This window comes from Eriocheir sinensis, chromosome 46 (genome assembly GCF_024679095.1).
Source record: "Eriocheir sinensis breed Jianghai 21 chromosome 46, ASM2467909v1, whole genome shotgun sequence".
Taxonomy (NCBI): Eukaryota; Metazoa; Arthropoda; class Malacostraca; order Decapoda; family Varunidae; genus Eriocheir; species Eriocheir sinensis.
Genome location: NC_066554.1, coordinates 3,562,820 through 3,586,691, shown reverse-complemented (window position 1 = coordinate 3,586,691; position 23,872 = coordinate 3,562,820). Strand labels below are relative to the sequence as shown.

The following is a 23,872-nucleotide window of genomic DNA, read 5'->3' as shown; positions in this document are numbered from 1 at the left end:
ATGAAACCCACGTACACCACCACCACCACCACCACCACCGTTCAGAACACACCATATCACACACACACACACACACACACACACACACACACACACACACACACACACACACACACACACACACACACACACACACACATGTACACCTTTACTCAGGTTAACTCTACCCGTATGCACGCACACACACACACACACACACACACACACCAACCTACATACGAATACTCACGTACATACACCAAAGAAACACAAACAATCGGGCTTAAAACAGTATTGCCACGCCGAAAGAAAGATACGAGAGAGAGAGAGAGAGAGAGAGAGAGAGAGAGAGAGAGAGAGAGAGAGAGAGAGAGAGAGAGAGAGAGAGAGAGAGAGAGAGAGAGAGAGAGAGAGAGAGAGAGAGAGAGAGAGAGAGAGAGAGAGAGAGAGAGAGAGAGAGAGAGAGAGAGAGAGAGAGAGAAAGGGGGGAGGAGCAGGCAAGGGGGCGTCCAGCCGGTGACGTAACAACAGGGCGCGTCGGTTGATCCCTCTCGCGGGCTGCCTCGGCGTCGATCATCTGGTGGTGGCGCCTCAGCAGTTTTTAAGGAACCAGGCAACGTCGGAGGGCGAAAACTACTAACGAGGAAATGATAACGCAATGCTCTCTCAAGCATAAGACGAAGGGATACTGACGACGCCCCTAAAAGAAAGTCTAACTAATGCTATCAATAGTATGGATGCGGAGAATGTAACCTCTCAGTCTTGGAAGGGAACACGAAGACTAATAATGAATAATAAATGCTAAATTATAATAAATGAAAACAATTTCGTTCAGAAAGCTACCTTGTATCAATAGCGTATAGAAGAGGGTACTCAGTCAATACCGAACTATTTTCTCATGAGTTTCCTTATTTTTTTCTCGTATTATTGGTTTTAGAAGTGAATGGAAATAAAATGGGTGTCCACAAACTCCCTTTATTCACGTTAATCCTGAGACGCGTGGGCTTGGCCGTCTCCCTCTACCCGTGGACAGGTACACGCCACTGCCTCTCAGTTTTGGCATTTTCTCTCGCTAAACTCAAAATCTTCATCAGCAAATTTGACTTTCCTTTCTTGGCATCGCATATTAGTTTCGTAGGTGCAGCATGATGCGGGATTTTTTTTTTACTCTTAGGTCTATTTTCATTATCCTGAACAATAATACCTCTGCGCTGAGTCATAGTAACAATAGCATAATAGATAAATATGGATGCGGAGAAGCCCCGATCATTCCCTGCATTTGCTTCTCGACTCAAAAAACGCTTCTTACCAAAGAATTCTGCTCCTCTGGCTTCCTCACAACAGTCCTATTTCTCATTACCTGATACAAAATAGTACACCTTAATTGTCTACAACATGTATACTACGACTTGACCTCCTTCAAGAGAGGAGAATCAGGACCCCTCTCCTCCTGAAATTGACCTCTTTTGGCAACACCTCTATACTTCTTTTTATAGGGGCAGTGATTAGCGGTCTTTTTTGTCTTGATTTTTTTTGCCCCTGGACTGTTTCCTTTGCTGTAAAAATAATGTATGTTCGACACCTGGAATGAGTTGTGATTAGATTGCCTACAACTGTTGAACACCTCTAATGTCTTCATAATCAGCATGAACACTACAGCACATTCGCGCTCTAAAGGCTTGAGACTCGAGAGTACTTGGTGATATGCACGAAAATACAAGAATCTAGCGAAGTATACTGACAGAAGACTAAAAGAACATGACGACTGGTTCTCCGGGTCCTTTTTCCTGACACACACGACCCTGATGGTTAATTATATGGTTTCTTTTCTTTCTGGCACTTAGACAAAGATTAATTCCATGTCTCCTTTTTTCCTACACACGAGACGTCGATTAATTCCATGGATATCCTTTTTTTCTCGACGTCGATTGATTCTATGGTCATTGTCATCCAAGTCAATCAGTTCTCAGGTCGGCATTCTTAGACGCCTCCGCCTCTCAAATCAACTATTTTCAAATGCCAAAAAGGAGATCAATCGGGTTCTCATGTGTTCTTTTTAGATTCCCGGTATACAGAAGAAGGGGTCAGACTACCACCATGATCATTAAGCTACTCCTGGAGATGCCCACAACTCCTACGAAAGCCTTGTCAGATAGGTGTGCGTGGGCGCCGAGATGTTTAAGAATAAGGCCGTTAGGTTTCTTCTTTTCCAATACGTAAGACGCCGACGACCAAATCTACGGCTTCTATTTTCCAGATTTCAAGTACGTTCGCCAATTTGTACGCACGTGTTATTCCATTCCGTACTCACACCAAAGAAAATAAAAAAAAAGGCGGCTCTGGAAATTTGACCGAAGGCTTAAAAATATCTAAGGACCCCAAATAAGAATGTTTACCAATCTTCATTTAGACGTCGGTTCATTTTCACACCTCGGCTCCATTCCCCCGGGCTTGTTTTTCCCTGATAGGACTTCTAATTGGAATGTGACCGTATATTGGCATACATACCGACCGTTCCGTACATTTTATTACCTCTTTGGTCTGTGTGTGTGTGTGTGTGTGTGTGTGTGTGTGTGTGTGTGTGTGTGTGTGTGTGTGTTTCCTCCCTTACGAATCATAGAAGCGGAGGAATCATGCTATATCCGTTGTTTCATTGTCCACATCAGGTCATTTGCTAGTTAACTTGAAGTCGAAATCCTTCCACCCTTGGATAGAATGAGCCAATACAACAATAAAGCGAAGTTAAGATGGCACTGTCACCCCGCAGTTATAATATTTGGTGATTAGAATAACATCTTTAGATTTATACAGGAAGACGCTTGTGTTATATCAGTGCAACACCTCTATACTTCTTTTTATAGGAGCAGTGATTAGCGGTCTTTTTTGTCTCGATTTTTTTTTGCCCCTGAACTGTTTCCTCTGCTGTAAAAATAATGAATGTTCGACACCTGGAATGAGTTGTGATTAGATTGCCTGCATTTGGTGGCGTTACAAAGGAGATAAGACACTTGGTAATGCAGCTGCTTGAGTCCGTTATATAAAGAAAATCGTCTCTAAATTCATCTCATACAGGAAGGAAGACGACGCGGGAAGTACGTGAACATAAAAAGGCCGATTCACACGTTGATTTTACTCGATATTGCATTTATGAATAGCTTGAGCCTGTACACGAAATTCTTACTTAGGTAGATGGAATTAAGAAAAAAAAAAAAAAACGTGTTGGTGGCAATACTACTACTACTACTACTACTACTACTACTACTACTGCTAATAATAATAATAATAAACAGGAATCATGATCACGTTCCCAGCAGACTCCTCGCGTCAGCACAGGAGCGCCGAGATAGAGACATTAATAAAGCAGACACGAGGCGTTCAGAGATTCGGATACCGCCGCAGACATGGCCAGCGTCAGCACCGAAGCCGCGCCCGCCGCCCTTCAACTCCCTCCTGCCACCCTCACCACCGCCGCCACCACCAGCGAGCGGCGGCGGCGATGGGTTATGTGGGTCACCGGGACGCCTTGCACCCAAACTCTCGACAGCGCAGCATCGGGACGCACACACACACACACACACACACACACACACACACACACACACACACACACACACACACACACACACATACACATGCTCTCTCTCTCTCTCACTCTCTCTCTCTCTCTCTCTCTCCATAAATTAAAGATAAGCTAACACGTTTAAGTTTCAATGTTTGAAGTCTAAACCACCTACCTTTGTAACTAAACTAATGTCCTCTCTTTACCTTTTTTTTTCTATCAATTTAGTAGTTTCTTAGTCTTATTAATGTTCTAATAATGGAATGATGTAATTACTATAGCTGAACCAACACCTCTTCTTTTCTCTTCTTATTTTTTTTCTTTCTATTTCTTCCAATCCTTACCACCACTCTTTATTTACATTCTTTATCTTCCTCCTCCTCCGCCTCTTCCTCCTCTTCCCCTCCTCTTATTTATTTCTACTTCATCTCTTCTTTCTCTCTCCCTCCTCCCTTAATGTTTTCTCTTCCTCTTTCAGACTTCATCACCGCCATCATTCTCTTTCATCTTCACCGTTTCTCCTCCTCTCTCTTCTCATATTTTTCCTATTCTTCTTTTTCTTCTTTCTGTTTCATCTCCTCTATTTATTTCCCCTTCTTTTTCACTTGCCATCGTCATCATTTCGACCATTCCCTTAGTCATTTTCCTCTTCTTCCTCTTCTCTCTTTCTCTTCTTGTTTATTACTTCATTTATTCAACACAGCTTCTTCTTTCCCCTATTTTTCCTACTCTTCATTCCGTTTGGTCTCTCATTTTTGTTTCTCTTACTCATTCACCTCTTATTTACCTCTTATTTCTCTTCTCTCTCTTTACATATTACTTCTTTTATTGTACTTTCTCCCTTTTCCTTTCATGTGCCTCTTCATTTACCTTTCCCTTCCTTTCCGCCTATTCCTTCTTCTCCGACTGTCTCTTTATATACTTCTTCTTTTCTTCTACTTTCTCCCTATTATCATTTTATTCCTCTTACTTTTCACTCCTCCTTCTACCTCTTCGAAGCCTAACGTCGAACATGAAAAAATGAAGCCAAGATAAACCTTACATTTGGCGAAGAAGCTTTTATACGATTCGAGGTCACTCATTTCCGCTTCGTTTCTGTTTGGCTTCACAGGAAATGGTGGAGAGCCGAAGTCGTTATCACCGAGAACACTAAAGACGGAGGAAATGGTGGCTTTTATGCTATGGGTGGAGTCTCTTTAATACCACACCCCCATCACCTCGGCGATTCCACGCAGCATCACGATCTTCCTTCGATTTCGAGTATCAACAACAGGCCAGATAATACGAGTGACGGTCAATCCCCCAAAGTAGAGCAAGTGATTAGTGGGCATATGTTTTTTCTCTAATTTTTTTGCCCATGAGCTGCTTCCTTTACTGTAAAAAAAATAATAAATGGCACAGCTGATTGTCCTTAATGCTGGTAAAGACAATAATTCAGCTGCTCCTAATCCTAATAATAGGGAGACTAACAATAAAAGAAAACAGTACTAATAATAGTGATAACAAAACACATTCATACTCATACATTCACTAACAACTATAAATTCACATCCAATACATCCTCCCATTCAGTCGCATGTTTCCTCTTTGACACACTGGACGCTGGACTGACTCATGATCTTCTAAATCTACGTTCTACAATCAACATATACGCGGCTTCTTTCTCCTCTTTTCAACGGGGTGGCTGGTGAGGGGTCGATCACCGAAAAACAGCAAACAGTTATGGTTGGTGGAGGAATTATGCCAATATATAATTTTTAACGGTACCCCGTCACACACCGCTCATTCATCGTCACATCGAATACGCTACCGCCACTATCATAATATATCTCGTAGTCAACCGAATATACAAGATCAACTAACGGCTTTAACAAGAAAACACAAAACAAGGAAAGCAAACCTAGTTAACGCATTCTACTTTACAAATTTCGGGTTATTAGACATAATACCGTCACTCCCATCATATATCTCGTAGTCCACTGAGTAAACAAAATCACCAAATGGCTTTCATCAAGAAACACAAAGTAATGAAAGCGAACCTAACTGACGCATTCTACTCTACAAATTTCAGGATATTATCAATCATCAACTCCCTCACTTATATATTCTGCGCTCGCTCAGTCTTTCATGATATCACGCTGTCTTGTATTTCGGAGAGTCCGCTTTGAATGCCGACTTTCCTGACATAAATGCTGGAGGATAAAACGAATATCACCTCCAGGCGAATTGTGCGCTTGCCATCATCAGAACCTCTCTCAGATACTCGAACCGTGTATGTGAATCAAAGGAAATCATAGTTAAGGGAAAATCATAGTAAAAGTAGTAGTACGAGTTGTAGTAAGAGTAATAGTAGTAGTAGTAGTAGTAGTGGTAGTAGTAGTAGTAAGAGTGGTGGTAGATTGATAATAGGAGAATTTATATGACTCCCGCTCCTCTGCCTCGCCGCCGCCACCGCCGTCCCTGCAGCATAAACAAGAGTGGCCCATCGCGGTCTGTCGTTGGGCCGTCACCGCCGCGCCGCCCGACTGCCCGTCCCTTCCAACAATAGGTGGTGGCGGTGGCAGCCCGTCGCGTATACAACCCCCAACCTCAGCCACAGCCAAACCACCACCACCACTATCACTACCACTACTACTTCCACCACCACCACCACGGACATCTCCCGTAACCACTCCAAAACCAGCTTTGCCAGTACTGCTACCACGGCTGACAGGTTTGTAGCCCCGACAACCCCAGTCCTGCAAGCCATACCCATCACATCACCACCTCTGCCACCACTAGCACCATCATATATACACCTTCAACAACCCCACCCTTCCAGGCCATGCCCAGGAAACCACCACCACCACCACCACCGTCAAACCTCACAATCCCAGCCATCTTAGACATGCCCAAACCACTTACACTACCACCACTATCACCACCACCCATACCACTAACATCACTAACTCCATCCCAAACCATCATAGACAAGCCCAGACAACCAACATCACCATCACCAGCATCACCACCACCTTCACTACCACCATCACCCCTTGCCAACAAACGCCGACGCTCATTTTGCTTCTCATAAAAATCACGCTTGTTATTGTTTTTTTGCAGGCATCCAGGCATTATTGGGGCACAGGACGTGACGTGAAAATATAGTTAAAGTTGGAGTCGCAGCGCCACGCCAGCGCCGCCCGCCACCTCGCCAGCCAGACAAAGGTGATAAGGACTCGGCGCTGAAACTAAACTGATGTCCTTAACTTTGGCTTCTTTTAATTTTGTAGGAGCAGAATCGTAGAGGGTAGTTTCTTAGTCTTATTAGTGTTCGTTTACCCAGAAATAAGGAAAAAAAAACACAGGTCTGCCGATGTTCAATTCTTCCTGACTAATTCATGCCGTTTAATGTGTCTTCAAGAATCGGAATCGAACCAATTGATAGAAGTTACAAGATGAACCGGTAAAACATAAACACAGGTCTGCCGATGTTCAGTTCTTCCTGACTGAATCCTGCCGTTTAATGTGTCTTCAAGAATCGGAATCGAACCAATTGATAGAAGTTACAAGATGAACCGGTAAAAGATAAACCAGTGTCTTCCTCGCATGCCCTAGAGAATTAACGTGTTCTTAAGCTTCGTTGGACTACTGGGTACTAATACAAAGCCACTGAGGAAAATCATACAAAGAAGAAGTCACGTCAAACAATGAAGATTCTGCTGGAGGTCGACAGATTTCCTCCTCGCATACCAGAACGGCTTTACGTGCCTCGAAGTCCCATTGGTTGTGCTACACGGGACTCGACACAAAACGATTGATAAATATTGTTAAAAGTCGGAGCCGCATCCCGGTCCTCTCTCCCGGGGCTAACGAGTTCGATGACAGATAATGACAAAAAAATAAACGAGGGCCCGTGAGTAATGGCTTGTCAGATTGCCAGAGGGAGACAGTTATTCCCCAAAAAACAGACATTAATCCTCCCCGCTAATTTCCAGGTGATTTGGGGGACTCGATCAAAGGCCATCTTGATATCGGGACGTGAAATAAACGGCAAATGTTATAGTGGCGGCGTGTGTGTGTGTGTGTTTGTTTGTGTGTGGCGGGTTTAGTTAAGGAGGAGGTTGCTATGATTTGTCAGAGACGTGCCGCGCGCACACGCACACACACACACACACACACACACACACACAACACACACAACACACACACACACACACACACACACACACACACACACACACGGCGAGCAAGATTTCTACCACGGGAATTTCGAGACATCTATCAATATCTAGCAATAAGAATTTTCTATTGCTAGTTTTCAACGGTAAACCAATACTAGTTCGTTTACAGATCTATAAGAAGCCAAATTATCGACTTTTCATTTGGTACGTCATAAGGAGCAAAATAATATCAACAACATAAAAAGCGGAATTCACGACAATCTTGCAGACTCCTTATGTTCTTATGTTCTTATGACTATCGAGGCCGCGGGAAAGGCGTCTCATATCCCCAACACACAAGGCGAATGGGTCCTGCATGCGAGGTACCACGATTCAGTGTTCCCTCTTTGCCGGAGAGGACTCACTCACAAATGATTTAATTAATTAATCGTTTGTAACCTTTCTTCGGTGTTCTTCGTACAATTTGTCCTGCCTGCTGCCACGGTGCAAAGAAAACGGAGTTGGTTCTTCAGCTCTCCCAGGACATAATTTGGAGTGTAAGTGGAAAGTTACAAATTACCCACAAATAAACGAAGTGGAAGAGGTGGAACAGCTAATCACCGAGGTACAGCTATCCGTTGTTACATTGACATTACACTCGGATGAAATTAGGTCAGCTTTATCGCACCTTGACCTTGTCGCTACTAACAAGGAACGGAAGTGTAGACATTCTTACTGATGGGGAAAAAAAAACCATGAGTGAACGAACGCCAACAGGAACACGAGAACTCGACAACCTGTGCAAGTAGAAAAAAATATCTCGGCGCTCCCTGAAGCCAAAGGACTCAACAAACCTGGAGCAGCCCTGCAGCGCGAGGCCCCTGCGGCTTCCCACCACTCCTTACTGAAGAAAAACAAACCCGATACTAAATTCAGAGATCTCACGAACAACTATTGAGGACAGGTCAGCGTCTGGGTCCTCAAGGCGGCGGTTAGTTTGGTCCCCACGACTCCTCGCCGCAGAGACCAAGATTGCCTGGCCCCGCCGTGTGGTTTAGGCTACTTACTCTTCCAGGTTTGCAGCCACGAGTCTTCAACGTATTTGACAAACACTATGGTTAATACTCGAGTCTACGAATAAACTTCATGCATAAATTGTGCCCAGACGCGATAAGGGGTGGGTGGATCTCCGTTACTTGGGGCTGATGCGCGGTTAGCAACTTTGGTCGAGTCAGCTCCTTGGGCCACACCACTACCCACCACAAGCCATGGAGGACCAACACGAGGAAAGGTACTGAATGTGCACTCACTCTTACATCTACGTCACTAGTCACGAGACACACGTGGGGAGGGAGTGACACAGCAACGACTCAGGCACGACACGACACAATACCAACAGCTGCCACAACACAGACTACCGTGGGGGTCTCAACACACTTCTCACACAATAGTTACCACCGGGTCCGTGGTCCAGTGCCCACCAGGGAGGTTACTGGGAGGTCAAGTGAGGTCACCCTCAATTGACGTTGTCATTTTTATGTTTTCCAATCATTCGCATGATACCAAGTTGACAGTGATGTAGCTTTTGGCTAAAGCATTCACAAAGGCCATATATCATCTATGTAAAAATATACAGGTAAATAAAATCAACGTGAACGCTATGAACAGTAAGAGATGCTAGAGCACGTGACAGCCTCGACACTTTAAACAAAAAACGTAGCTTTGGTAAAAATATAAAAAAAAAATAAAGCTGCACTAAGTAGATGGACACTATTGTCTTCACTACATGAAGCCGCCAATTAAACTAACACATCACCCAAAGTTCCTTTGGGTGACTTTGGAGAGGCCGCGGTGACGGTCTGAACGGCTTTGAACGACTGGACTAGAGAGGAAGAGAACTTGGTGACATGCACGTAGAACAATCAAGCTCCCAACAAGCTATAAGCCACACACGAACACACAGGCACTCTGGCACTCTGGAAAGCAATAAGGTTATTTTGTACAGGGAAAAGACATTCAAGTGAGCCTAACATGAGATAATCTCGAGCATGGATGGACGAAGCAACACTTCGCCTCTTGCTTGGTGACTAACATCAAAGGTGACAGGCAAAGCCCTTCTGGCCAAAGTTAATGAACATCTCAGTTTTGTCCCTCATTATTTTTGAAGTGATGTGACTTCAATTCTTGCAGTCTATAGATTATAACATCATGCTACTTTGGATAATTGAACTAGTCAAAATTAATGTCAAGGAATAAATATATCAAAATTCATATGAACATCAAGAATTGTTGTGTTATATAATGCTGAGAAAAGCCCTACAAGACAACAGCTCTAGCTGTTCTGCTCGACGGGCCTCGACTAAGAAAACTTTAGCTTTTGAGAAGTTCTGGAATCAACAGTTATGCAATGATTTAGCTAATTAACAGTTCCTCCCACTTTGTACTGAAGTGCCAGAGAGCAAGAACACTGACAGACTTTCTTAAAAAGGTGCTCAAAACAGACAGAAAGAACTGGAGACTGACAGACTTACCGATGAAGAGGAAGAATATTAGGAGACCGAGTTCCCTCATGGAGGCCTTGAGCGTTCTTCCGAGAATCTGGAGACCCTTGGAGTGTCGAGACAATTTGAATATTCTAAATACTCGGACCAGTCGAATAACTCGTAGTATGGCTAAGGACATGGCCTGGTTTGACCCCTTTTCGTGCGGGGAAAGTGTCTCTGCAGGGATGACCATCACCTCGCCCTCCTCCTCGGCTACCACAGTCGCCAACGTAATAAAGTAAGGAATGATAGCTACTATATCGATAATGTTCATGACGTCTTTCAAAAACGCTCCCTTGAGTGGCGATGCGAAAAATCTCACTAATAGTTCAGTGGAGAACCAAATGATACAAATGGTCTCTATGAGGAAGAATGGATCCGTGACTTCGGGCACCTCGTCCTCTTCCACCACAGTGCCGTTGGTCGTGGTATTGAACACCTTGTAGTGCTTGAATTCCGGTAGTGTCTCAAGGCAAAAGATCACAATGGAAAGGAGGATAACGAAGACGGAGATGATGGCAACCACTCTAGCATTCTGCGAGCTCTCCGGGTACTCGAACAGCAGCCACACTTTCCTTTGGAATTCGTTCTCCGGCAGAGGCCGCTCCTCCTCCTTGATGAAGCCCTCATCCTCCCTGTGGGGAAAGAGAAGGAACGTGAGACTCACAGCACTCGAGAGGGGGAGAGAGAGGGCTGAAGCTCGCTCTTACGGCCCGGCCATTGAAAAGAGGTAGTTGTTGGGGCACCAAGAGAGGCGGAAAGTGATTTGGGCTTTGTGGGGAAAGGTCAGGAAGTCAGTGTGTGTGTGTGTGTGTGTGTGTGTGTGTGTGTGTGTGTGTGTGTGTGTGTGTGTGTGTGTGTGTGTGTGTGTGTGTGTCCATGCATATATTTTGTTCAAAGGTGTAGAAAAAAAGAGACTATTCCTGACGCGAGCCTTTGAGGGACATGCACTCCATAACCGCTCCGCAACACACAAAAAATGATAAATGTCAAAAATTATTCACCTGTAAAAAAAAACACCTTAAAAATAATAATATATGAATAGCAACATTAACTCTTTTTTTTTTTTTTACCTGTTCTTGTGTCTATTCCCTCAGCGCAATGGCTTTACCTTTAATCCTGGCGGTGTAGGAGAGGGATGGAAATGAGGGCCAATGTCTGTCTATAATCTAATATTCCTCAAGGCTTTTCTTCTCACATTAGACACATTGAGCCCTTTACCTTAAGACTAAAGCATGACCCTCACCCTGGCCCTCCTACTTCTCTTCCTCCTCCTCCTACTCTTCCTCCTCTGTATATATTGTTTTTCATCCCAACTTACGTTCCTCATCCCTATCAGAGTATCCAGCTAGTGCTTTCAAATCTGAGTCAACCAAACGTAATCTAAGCTAAGCCAACCCTTTCAAAGCTAACATAATCCAGCCATCCCAGCCTATTCATCTAACACTTTCTTTGACTACTATTACGGCAGATTTTTTTTTTGCAGACATGTTGTGGAAGTTACGAATTTTCTTTCGGTTCTCACGAATTCGAGATTCTCCAAAAAACACTACAAGCAACCTGTTAACATAAGCGAAAAACTCCGTGCTAGAAAAGGCAGTCTCTCCTTTTTTCTCTCTCTCTCATATATCTCGACTGGCCTCCAAAATCTTCATAAAGCACACTCAGCAGAAATATTTATTCCATTGCATATTTTTACTTACATACATAGCTAACCACCCACCTTATAAGTGCACTCACCCACTCCTTCACCCATACACCATATCCATTCCGTCCTGCATTTAAGACTCAAAGGCTCTGACCACCAGGACGAAGGACGCGATGGAAGTTATGGGCAACAGAGAGTAAGGGATGCAGGAGGCGAAAGGAAGGGAGGGTAGGAGTGCAGGATGTGAGAGCAGGGGAAAAGGGAATCGAGGGGAAGGGAGGAGAGGGGAGAGGCAGGATGGAAGTAGAGAGGAGGGGAGGCGATTGGCGAGGGTCGTTGGGTGTACTGCAGGGTAACATATGGGTGCCTGTGTGTGTGTGTGTGTGGGGGGGGGGGGGGGGGGGGGGGGGGTTTGTGTTAGTACGTGGGTGCGGGTGAGTGAGTGTGTGTCTGTGTTTGTCTGTATGTGGACCTGGGACGATTGTATGCTTGTGTGTGTGAGGGGGCGGTTGTTTGTGTGTGTGGGGGGGCGGCTGGTGTGTGTGTGTGTGTGTGTGTGTGTGTGTGTGTGTGTGTGTGTGTGTGTGTGTGTGTGTGTGTGTGTGTGTGTTAGATAGATAGAAAGATAGATAAAGAGAAAAAAACTTGACAACTATTTTTACATTGAAGAAATAATCTAATTAACCCAAAACATACACACACACGCAGACACACACACACACACACATACATACATACATCTCTCTCTCTCTCTCTCTCTCTCTCTCTCTCTCTCTCTCTCTCTCTCTCTCTCTCTCCAAGGGGCCAAAGACGAGACAGGAATAGTGTGTTACTCTCCTCGACAACTTCTGGTCCCGCCGCCTTATTGTCTGAACCTCAAAAAATAACTTCGATTCAACAAGAAGAGGAGGAAGAGGTCGCAGGAGGAGGAGGAGGAGGAGGAGAAAGGGGAAGAAGAAGAACAAGCAGAGGAAAAGAATAACAAGAACGAAAATAAAAGTAAGAACGAGAAGAAAAAGAACGAAACGGAGACAAAGAAGAGACAGAAGAAGAATAAGGATAATAATAACAAGAAAAAGAGGAAGAGAAAAGAAGAAGAAGAAGAAAGAAAAAAAGGAAGAAGAGGATGAAAAAAAGGGAATGAAGATGAAGTAGAAAAGTATGAAAAGAGGATAATAAAAAAATAGAAGAGAAAAGGGAGGAAAAAAAAAGTATTAGAAGGTTGTATGAGTGAAAGGCGGATCAAAAAGAGAGGTAGAATGAGAAGGAGGAGGAGGAGGAGGAGGAGGAGGAAGAGGAGGAGGAGGAGGAGGAAACTGTTGACACATGAATAATGAACTCAAAATGTTGCTCGGAGGGGGGGGGAGAGAGAGAGAGAGAGAGAGAGAGAGAGAGAGAGAGAGAGAGAGAGAGAGAGAGAGAGAGAGAGAGAGAGAGAGAGAGAGAGAGAGAGAGAGAGAGAGAGAGAGAGAGAGAGAGAGAGAGAGAGTATATGCCTGGTAGACTCTCTCTCTCTCTCTCTCTCTCTCTCTCTCTCTCTCTCTGACGGCAACGCTCACCCTTAGGCTAAGAGAGGAACTTGTCTCCCCCTCCTCCTCCTCCTCCTCCTCCTCCTCCTCCTTTCCCTCCAACCCTTCGTTCCCCAGTACCGGGAGGCGAGGGGGAAGGGAAGGGGAGGGAGGAGGAGGAGGAAGAGGAAAAGGAGGCCAGAGGAAGGGACGGGCTAGGAGTGGAGGGACGGGAAGGGACTAGGGAGGGACGGGGGGTATCCTGGAGTCCTGTATTGATTCCCAGAAGGATCCAGTGTCACAAAGATTGGTCAGGGCTGCTCCTGCACCTCCATAGCTCCACGTGGGAATAGGAAGGGAAGAAGGAATGAAGGAGGGGGTGTAGGGGAAGGAGAGGGGGATGAGGGGAATAGGTGAGAGAGAGAGAGAGAGAGAGAGAGAGAGAGAGAGAGAGAGAGAGAGAGAGAGAGAGAGAGAGAGAGAGAGAGAGAGAGAGAGAGAGAGAGAGAGAGAGAGAGAGAGAGAGAGAGAGAGAGAGAGAGAGAGAGAGAGAGAGAGAGAGAGAGAGAGAGAGAGAGAGAGAGAGAGAGAGAGAGAGAGATGTGGAGAAGTGGATGGATGGATGGATGAGGGGAATAAAGGAAGGTACGAAGTTTAAACACACACACACGTACACACACACACACACACACACACACACACACACACACACACACACACACACACACACGCACACACACATACACAAACAGAGAAAGCTAGATAGATAGAAAGACAGAATAACAGAAAATAAGAAAGAAAACAAACAGACAGAGAAACAAAGAAACAAACAAGCGAATTATCAAACAAAGCAAAGAAGAAAGACAAACATAACATTTCATCATATAATAAACACCAAACGGAGCAAAAAAAAAAAAGAAAAGACAGACGGTTACAGAAAAAAAAAAAAAAAAAACCCGACGACCAAGAAGACAAGACGAAGACGTGTTTCTTGTCCTCGGCCGCCGTGACGTACGTAAATATGGAACACGGAGGCCAACGATATTGTGGCGGGAAAAGATTTATTCGAAACTGATGCATAAATCACTCGGGAACGGAACCCAAGAATTATAGTAAGCATCCGGAGCGTCAAAATGTTCCCGCGGCCCATATATCACTTGACGGGGAAGGGGGAGGGGGGGGGAGGGGGGCAGGGGTAAAGAGGGGGGGAGGGGGGGAAGGGGGGTAGGGGTAAAGAGGGGTGGGGGAGGGGGGGTGTCTTTCCAGTTCTAATACCCTCATTTAACTTTTCCCTCTCTTTTATACCGTCTTGTCACACGTGTTTTTTTTTTTTCCTTTTCTTATTTTTTTTCTTCTTCGTAAATGTTGTTCCGATTTTCAAAGCTTTATTATCGTTGTTACTATTATTTCCCCCTTCTTTTTTTTTTTGCTTTTCAGGATGTTTGTTTTGCTCTGAGGTTTTATTATTTGGTTCCGCTTTATTCATGTTTATTTTACATTTGTTTTTTCCCCTTCATGTATTGTTCGTGCTTCAAACTTTTACTTATTTTCCATTTTTTTTTATAGTTTTTATACCGAAGTTCTCAATGACCCTCCTGCTCTTTACACTCTTATTATTTCACATTTTCAATCGTGTTTCTTTTATAACCTTCTTTCTCCTTCGTTATATTTTTCTTTCATAAACGTTCCATACTTCAAATCTCTCCTTTTCTACCTCTTTCAATGATTTTATTCCGTACATATTAATTTCACCTCTTCGTCTTCGTCTGTAGCCTTATTTCATGCTTTTAACTCCTTATTTTCCATCTCGTTCCCTGTGTTTGTTCTGAACCTTCCTTGAATCTTTTCTCTCCACGACTGTATCACATTCCCACCATTGCCATTACCTTGTTTCCACCTTCGCCAGCGCCTTCCTCTTCGCCTCTCGTAGGGCTGGCGCGCCGTCTCTCGGGAGGAAGCGTTACGTCACTGGTGGCAGCGGGGAGGCGAAAAGGGATTACCTTGTCTCGGGGGATACCAGGGTGCCCTTGCTTCCCTCGCTCCGCCCCTCCTCGTCCTCGCCCCGGCCCTCTCCTTCCTCCCTTCCCTCGACCCATAGATCTCTGTCCCCGTCCTGTCCTGTACTTTTCCGTTCGTATCTCATTTGCTGTCTTTTCGCAGTCCCTCCTCGTCCTTGCCCTATCTGTCTCATTCCTCCCCTCCTCCTTCGGTATCTCTGTCTGTGTTGTATCTTGTCCCTTTCCATTTACGTCTCTTTCTCTGTCTGTTGCTCATTCATCCTCCTTTTCATTTTTGCTTACGATTTTTTGTTGTTGTTCCGTCCGTTAGTATGTCAATCCGATTATCAGATATTCATTTATGCCCGTTTTCTTTTCCTTACCGTCTGTGTTTCCTTCTCTGTCTATTCCTCAGTCATTCTTATTGTATTCTTTGCTCACAGGTATTTTAGGTTGTTGCTCTCTCTATTTATTCTTCAACTAGGTGAACGCAAATGACTGATCTTCTTTCTCAGTGAATTACAGCGATCAAACGTTATATTTGCATTCATCAACAATAGCGCGGTCAACATCCTCATCATTCAAACAAAACACATCTGTCTAAACTATATTTTCTTTAATTCAGAAGTAATTTATTTTCTATTCACCCTTTCGTTGCAGCGATAAAAGATTTCTCTTTCTCGCAAAATAGAGAAAATCGATTCGCCAAGGTGTCCCACAAGAGTATTCTCGTCATCAGCTCCTTTGTGGATGAATGGCACTCAGGAATTCAATGTTTCTTATCTGTTTTATGCGAACGATTCTCCTCAGGGAGGGACTCGCCAAACATCATCACTTTCTTAATACAGAAGTTGCAGAGACGTAAAGTACTGATGTTTCTCGTCCAGTTTAACGCAGAGAAGTAAGTCAATGTTAGTTTTGGAATACATGATTGTCCGCACGTGTAGGCCAAAGTAGTGTGTTTTTAAGAAATGTTTTGTCTCCTCTCTTAACGCTGGATATTACTTTCTGTTGGATCAGGTATAAAAATAAGATAAATCTCGCTATTTATATCTCAACTTATGCTGAATAATGATTTTCTTCAGCTTCATTTGGTGCTGCATTTGTTTTTTCAATTTAAAGGACATCATGAACGATTGTGTACAAACTTTTGAGCTCAGTTTAAATTCTCTTTGGCTCTACGACAAGAGTAAAGGAGACTCTCTGTTCTTTTATTTATGTTACTCCAAAACTTTAAAATAAACACCTATTTACTTCCTTTTCCTTCCCGTAATGGCTTTGTCTTTCCAGAAACAGAGCTCCGGGGCCCCACCAGAGCCTCGGGCGCCCACACGGAGTCAAAGATCCCCAAGATATGTCTAACAACTTTCTCAACTTTTTCTTTCCTTCCCTCCCTCCGAATGGGAAACATGTTGTATTCATGGAAGGGATTATATTTTTCTCTGTCCTAATCGAGCTTCTGTCGGCGTCTGATGCTTTGATGGGCAGCTAACAATGAATGTTTGAACTACTCTGAACTCGCAGACTCCATGACGGGTAGACAGACAGAAAAACAGACAGATAGACAGGCAGACAAAAAATGTGAGACATCCAGATGAGGTAGCAAAGACACACACAAAAAGGTAAAAAGGTAGACAGACAAGCAGACAGACAGACAAACACAGACAGAAAAAAGTGAAACAGAAATATAGATGAGGAAATAAAGACAGACAAAAAGGTAAAAAGGTAGACAGATAGGCAGCCCCCCTCCCCCCACCACACACACACACCTCCCTCACCCTCCACCCTCCCTCGCACACACCAACAAAAAATAGGGTCGGTTTGAGGTGGCGGCGTGACCTTACAGCGCGGGAGCCACCACCTAGAGCTCGGCCCAGACCCCCGAGAGCTCGTTACCACTTATTTTACGGTCACTTGGCGAGCGATACAATGTGGGATCCAGCGGCTGCACCCCAAGACTTCCCAAAGGAATGCACCCCCCCTCCTTTTCTTCCGCACCTCCACTTCTCTAACACCCTCAAGCACCAAGTCTCCCAACACTCCTCTACAAGCACACACACACACACACACACACACACACACACACACACACACACACACACACACACACACGCCAAGCCTTCTCGTCTACGCCAGTCCCCCCTAAAACCGCTACTAAGACAGGAGGACGAAGGAAGGCACCCGATAAAGGACGATAAGGGCTTAGAGAGAAGACGAAGGACGGAAACGAAATTCTCCAGGGCTGATTGCAGAGCTGGAGAGAGAGAGAGAGAGAGAGAGAGAGAGAGAGAGAGAGAGAGAGAGAGAGAGAGAGAGAGAGAGAGAGAGAGAGAGAGAGAGAGAGAGAGAGAGAGAGAGAGAGAGAGAGAGAGAGAGAGAGAGAGAGAGAGAGAGAGAGAGAGAGAGAGAGAGAGAGAGAGAGAGAGAGAGAGAGAGAGAGAGAGAGAGAGAGAGAGAGAGAGAGAGAGAGAGAATGACATTGGCCTCTGTTCTACACTGACCAATCACCTTAAAAAAAAAAAAAACTTTGCTCCTTTCCTTTTAGTGACACACACACACACACACACACACACACACACACCGTCAAGAAACATTATTCCGAGCTTTCGTCGCAAATTGAATAAAAATCACATCGGATCTTTGGGAGAATCTAGTTCGAAAGTTTCTTCTCCTTGTATGGGGTTACACTTTTACGCTCTCTCTCTCTCTCTCTCTCTCTCTCTCTCTCTCACCTATAGGAACACAGGTGTACGTGGATGTTTTTTTACCTGGTCTTATGATTCTGACTTATTAAAGGGCATTAATTTCGAAGGGAGAGAAGGAAAGGATAAGGAAGAGGAAAGAGAAGAGAGGAGGCGGAGGAGGAGGGAGATGAAGAAGACGGTGATAATGACGACGAAGGAAAAGGAGATAATGATGGAGAGAGTACAGGGAAAAAGAAAATGAAGAAGTAAAGGATAAAAAGAAGAGGAAGAGAATTAAAAATAAGAAAAAATGAAAACAGAAGAAGAAAAAAGATGAGGGAAGGAGGAAAAGAAAAAAAGAAGAAAGACTACACGGTGCAATGCAGAGTGGAGGGATAGAGAATACCTATTTTAGACTTTGTGCTATTAAAGGAAACACGAAATCTCTCTCTCTCTCTCTCCTCCAATCGCCCCTGTCTTTCCCGTTAACTTTTCATTTCCTTCTCAAAAAAATTCCCTCCAGTTCCTTTTTCCCACTCCCGTTTTTCCTCCCTCTCCATCACTTGTCTTCCCGCCCCCTCCACAACCCCTTGAAAATCTCCCTCACTTCACGCCTCTGACCTCCTGTTTTTTTCCCTCCTCACGGGCTCTCCTTCCTTCCATCACACTTAAAATTTCCTTCCCTCCTTTCTTTCTTTTTTCCCTCGAGTCCTTCACGTCTTTCCCTTGCCTCGTATAAACTCTTTTTTCTTCTCTTCCTTCCTCTCTCTTTGCCCTCTCTGTCCAGTCCTTCACATCGAATAGACCCTTTCTTTCTTCTCTTTTTCTGCTTTTTCTTCAGTCCCTTTGTCTCATCCTATCATGCCCTTTCGCTCCTTTCTCTCCCTGCTTTCTTCCCTTCACATCGAATAAAGCCTTTCTCCCTTCTATCTCTGCTTTCTCTTTAGTCCCTTCGTCTCATCCTGCCATGCTATTCCACTCTTTTCTTTTCCTGCCTTCTTTCCAGCCTCTCATGTCTTATTCTGCCATGGTACAGATCATCGTTTTCTCTCTCCTTTCCTGCCAATCTTCTCTCCAGCCTCCCATGTCACACTTTTCCCTGACACAGACCTTTCCTTCCATCTATCTTCGCCTTTCTAACATCCGCAAAGTCTCAACTCAACCTGCCATTTCACAGACCTCATTCCCCTCTCTCCCTTCCCTCTTTCTTTCCATCTATCTTTGCCATTTTCTCTGCCCCTAATGTCTCAACCTGCTATCTTAAACCCCTTTCTCTCATCTCTCCCTCCACTCATTCTTCCCAGCTTCCATCGTCTCACCCTGCCATAGCATAGAACGTCTTTTTTCTCTTCATTCCAACCATCTGAGAGACCCTTTTTTCCTCCCCTCTCCCTCCCCGCTTTCTTTCCCAGCTTCCATCGTCTCACCCTACCATTGCACAGCACGTATTTTTCTCCTCCCCTTCTTTCCTGTCAGCCCTCCACCCTCAGCCCCCGTGGACGCCGGCAATGGCCTTCACTCACCTGAATTTATTGATGGCGATTTCACCGAGCTCGTAAAACTTAATCTCCTCCGCGAAGACGTCGAGTGGCACGTTGACTGGTCTTCTGAGCCTCCCTCCGCTCTGATAGTAGTATAGGATGGCGTCGAAACTGGGCCGGTTGCGATCGAAGAAGTACTCATTTCGTAGAGGATCGAAGTAGCGAATCCGACGCGCCGGGTCTCCCAGTAGGGTTTCCGGAAACTGATTCAACGTCCGGAGTTGCGTCTCGAACCGAAGACCGCTTATCTGAGGGAAGGGAAAGAGAGAGTGTGAGGGAAGGTGCGAGGTGAGGGGACGACTTGATGGGAGGGGGAGGCTACGTGTCAGTATGTGCTTGTGTGTGCTTGTGTGTGTGTGTGTGTGTGTGTGTGTGTGTGTGTGTGTGAGGGGGAGGGCTGTTGGGCAAAGTAGTACGAGGTAAAAATACTCTTGAATGTATAATAAGAGTTAATACAATTTCTTTCATCAGCGAACTTAGTAGCTGTGTGTTTAAGTGTGTGTGTGTGTGTGTGTGTGTGTGTGTGTGTGTGTGTGTGTGTGTGTGTGTGTGTGTGTGTGTGTGTGTGTGTGTGTGTGTGTGTTTACGGTACTTTGGGGTAATATATAATTTAAAATACGAATTACTGTTAACTGCACTATGATATACGGAGCAAATGAGCGCATCTAGTACTGTATATTTTATAGTTTATTATGGCGAACAGCTTTTATGATGATGAAGGTGATGATGATGATGACGATAATAATGATACACGTACTGTCGCTGTTGCTATGGACTATAATGTCTTTGCACTGAAGGACACACGTACACACATACACCCACACACACACACACAAACAAAAAACAGTACTGGATTGCAACAGACCACTTCCGCTCACCACTTATTCACACATACAAAAAACATAACACAAAACGACTTAGACACACAACTCTTATAAACCTCTCAAGGTGCTACAAATAGGTCATGAAAAGTACATACATTGCCTTAAAATAGAAATATGGGTCGCGAAATAAAAAAGACTTTCAATAACAGCACCAAAGCTCAGATCAACACATGGGACCGAACGGGCGGGGGAGAGGAGGGGGGCAGGGTAGCACATCAAGCATCTCCTGTTCCTCGCGATCTTTATGTTCCCGCGTCACCCGTCAGTCTCAGGAGCGTCGGGGTGGGATCGTTACCCCCTCCTCGCCGGGAACATCACGCGTCATATCCAAATAAAAGAGCGCCTGTCACACGTCCGTCACTTATCGACAGCATGAGAGAGAGAGAGAGAGAGAGAGAGAGAGAGAGAGAGAGAGAGAGAGAGAGAGAGAGAGAGAGAGAGAGAGAGAGAGAGAGAGAGAGAGAGAGAGAGAGAGAGAGAGAGAGAGAGAGAGAGATAGAGAGAGAGAGAGAGAGAGAGAGAGAGAGAGAGAGAGAGAGAGAGAGAGAGAGAGAGAGAGAGAGAGAGAGAGAGAGAGAGAGAGAGAATGAAATCCAGATTTTCAGATAAAATTCCGTATATATGTTTGCATTCATATACGTGCTTGTGAATGTCTGCATGTATGTATATTTATGTATATATGTATGTATGTATGCATGAATGTATATATGTATGTATGCACGCATGTAGACATACACAACTGTCTTCCTTTTAAATGTTCACGAAGTCACAATGCTAATTTGTCTCTTAAAGGGTAAACTTCATAAGCGGCGCCAACACACAGTATAAAAGTTACATAAGGATAAGATAATAATTTTGTCCTGCTCATTGCGTCAAGACAGCCCCCTAACACGTCATGGGTAGCACCACACACAACCCACGCCGCTCGCCTGATAAAACGTGGAGCAAAGTACGGTGCGCAGGCCTTGGGGTAGCGTAGGGCGGCATTCTGAGCCTCTCGTTTGTTTCGGGCTACTAGAAGAAGTTTCCCCATAACAAAAATCCTATATCTCTCTTGACGCGCTGGACTATCCGGGCAAGGCTTGAGATAAAATAGAACCCAGGCCCAGCGGCGCGCCACGGGGCATAGCCATGGCCTGGGATAGCACGCGAGGCAGTATTCTGAACTTCTTGTGTGTGTGTGTGTGTGTGTGTGTGTGTGTGTGTAGGTCTACTAGCCACAAACTTTCGCAGTAACAAAAATAGTAAATCTTTCACGACTGCGCCATTTCAATCAAAGGTCACGAGCTTGCAGGTAATCGTCTTGCATTCTGGCATAAGGTCATGGAGAGAGGAGGAGGAGAAGGAAGGAAGGAGAGAGGAGGAGGAGGAAGAGGAGGAGGAGGAGGAAGAGGAGGAGGAGGAGGAGGAGGAAGAGGAGGAGGTGTTTGGAGTGCTTGCAGGACACGCACGCGGCCCAGCGATACTCTAACGCACAGAGGAAATTAAATAGTTCCTTTCATAGTAAAAGTTCCAGAGCTCGAGTTGTTCCGAAAAGTTTGATTCTAAGTTACGCGCGAAGGGTCAGTTTGGTTTGGGCCGAGGCTGTGCGCGGCCGTGAGCTTGTGGGGGATGAGAATGGGAGAGCGTGAGTCAGGAAGGAAGGAAGGAAGGAAGGAAGGAAGGGTGGAAGGAAAGGGAAAGGTGCAGGGTAATGAAGGGTGGACAGGAAAGAAAGGTGGAAGGAAAAGAACAGGAAAAGGAAAGCAAATGGAAGACGAAGGAGGAAGGAACAGAAGGGAGGTGTTGGTAAGAAAATGTAAGAATGGAAAGGAAGGGACAGGAAAAGAAAGGCGAATGGAAGACAAAGAAGGAAGGAAGAGGAGAAAGGAGGAAAACGGAGGACAAAAAGGAAGGAAAAAGAGAAGGAGGATGATAGAAGGAAAAGAGAAAAGCGTGAAAGGAAGACACAAGAGGGAGATGCCACACGGGAGACAAGATGAAAGATGAAGAAAATGGAAGGCAGGAGAAATGGATGAAAGAGATGGAGCAGAAGGGAGGTGAATAGGAGTCATGGAAGCGGGGAAAGGAGGCATGAGGAGGGCTGAGAGACAAAGGGAGGGCTAGATAAACGAGGGAGATGAGGGTGGAGCCGTAACTAAGTGAAGGAAGGGCGAGGAAATAATACCAAGAAGGGGAGGCTGACGAGACACCAGAGGCAAGGATGGTGCTGGCTGGCTCTCCTGTACCTGCTTACCCTCCTTCCTTCCCAGCCTTCACTTTTCCTCCTCCTTCTCCTCATCTTTTCCTCTGTTCTGTCTTCGCCTTATTTGTCTTTCCTGAGAACAATAACGTAAATCAAATCTTTTCATATCTTTTCTTTGTTCTTTATTCTTTTTTTGTTAGTTTTCTAGATTTATTTGCCTTTGCTACGTTAAATCATGAGACTCAAACGATAGCTAAGTTGTTGACGCCGGAATTGATTATGGTGTGACGGGAGACTTTACTGACGCTTAAGGCGCTGTAAATATTGACCGGTAACTCTACGGTTCTGGCGCATCCGATTTCATTTGAAGTACAACAGAGGAAGGATTCATAGGTGTTATTATCAAAATCCAGCCGCTCACAATTTAGGATACGCCCGATCACCAATTTCCCTTCGGAAAGTCTATAGGAAAAATATGCCTCAACTCGAAATTCTCTCTCTCTCTCTCTCTCTCTCTCTCTCGCCATGTTATACACGCAAACTCGAATATATGAAATAACAGCAAGCCGGCCGTAAAAAAAAGCGTACTTTACAAATTGAAATGTTAACAAACACACGCACACAAACAAACAAGTAAACACAGCAGCCTTTCCCTCAATACACATATGAGAACACCCTCAATTTCGTTTCCGTGACGTCACTACATTCGTCGGGCCGGCCGGGGCACCAGCAGCACTAACTAAAACCACTCCACTCCTAAAACAATCAAATCCTACCACAGTACACGGATTAGTATGGAAGCGGACTCTAAAACACAAATCATTTACGATTAACAGCGCCATTCTTTCTAGTCTTCCCTTCTTCCTTCGTCTGTAGTTCCTCCTGCCTACGACTTTCAAGAGGAGAGTATCAAGACACCTCACCACCTGGACTTGACCTCTCTTTTGGCCTCTCGTTCTCTTTTTCTTTTGCCGGACCAGACTTTACCTGTCTTTTTTATGATATCTTTTTTTTGTCCTTGAGCTGCCTCCTTTGTTGTAAAAAATATCTATCTATCTTCACGTTCATAAGGAAGACGGTACATTTTTGAAGGAGGTACTTATCCCTTAGAACAGTTGTTCTCAACTGGAGGTCCATAGACCACTGGTGGTCCATGATGATTTTTTGGGTGGTCCACGGGATGCTGTATTTGGTAATAAACT

At 44.8% G+C, this 23,872-nt stretch overlaps 1 protein-coding gene across 1 annotated transcript in view; it reads right to left on the bottom strand.

Annotated features, from left to right (window-relative positions):
• The window catches only part of LOC126980990 (potassium voltage-gated channel protein Shaker-like), a 71,032-nt gene that overhangs the window by 16,665 nt on the left and 30,495 nt on the right, over positions 1-23,872 (bottom strand). Inside the window, exons 2-3 of the mRNA XM_050831530.1 lie at positions 19,584-19,849; positions 10,212-10,858 (exon numbers count right to left, since the gene is read on the bottom strand). Of these exons, the coding sequence (XP_050687487.1) occupies positions 10,212-10,497 (286 nt within the window). The 5' untranslated portion in view covers positions 10,498-10,858; positions 19,584-19,849. The remainder of the gene's footprint in view (positions 1-10,211; positions 10,859-19,583; positions 19,850-23,872) is intronic.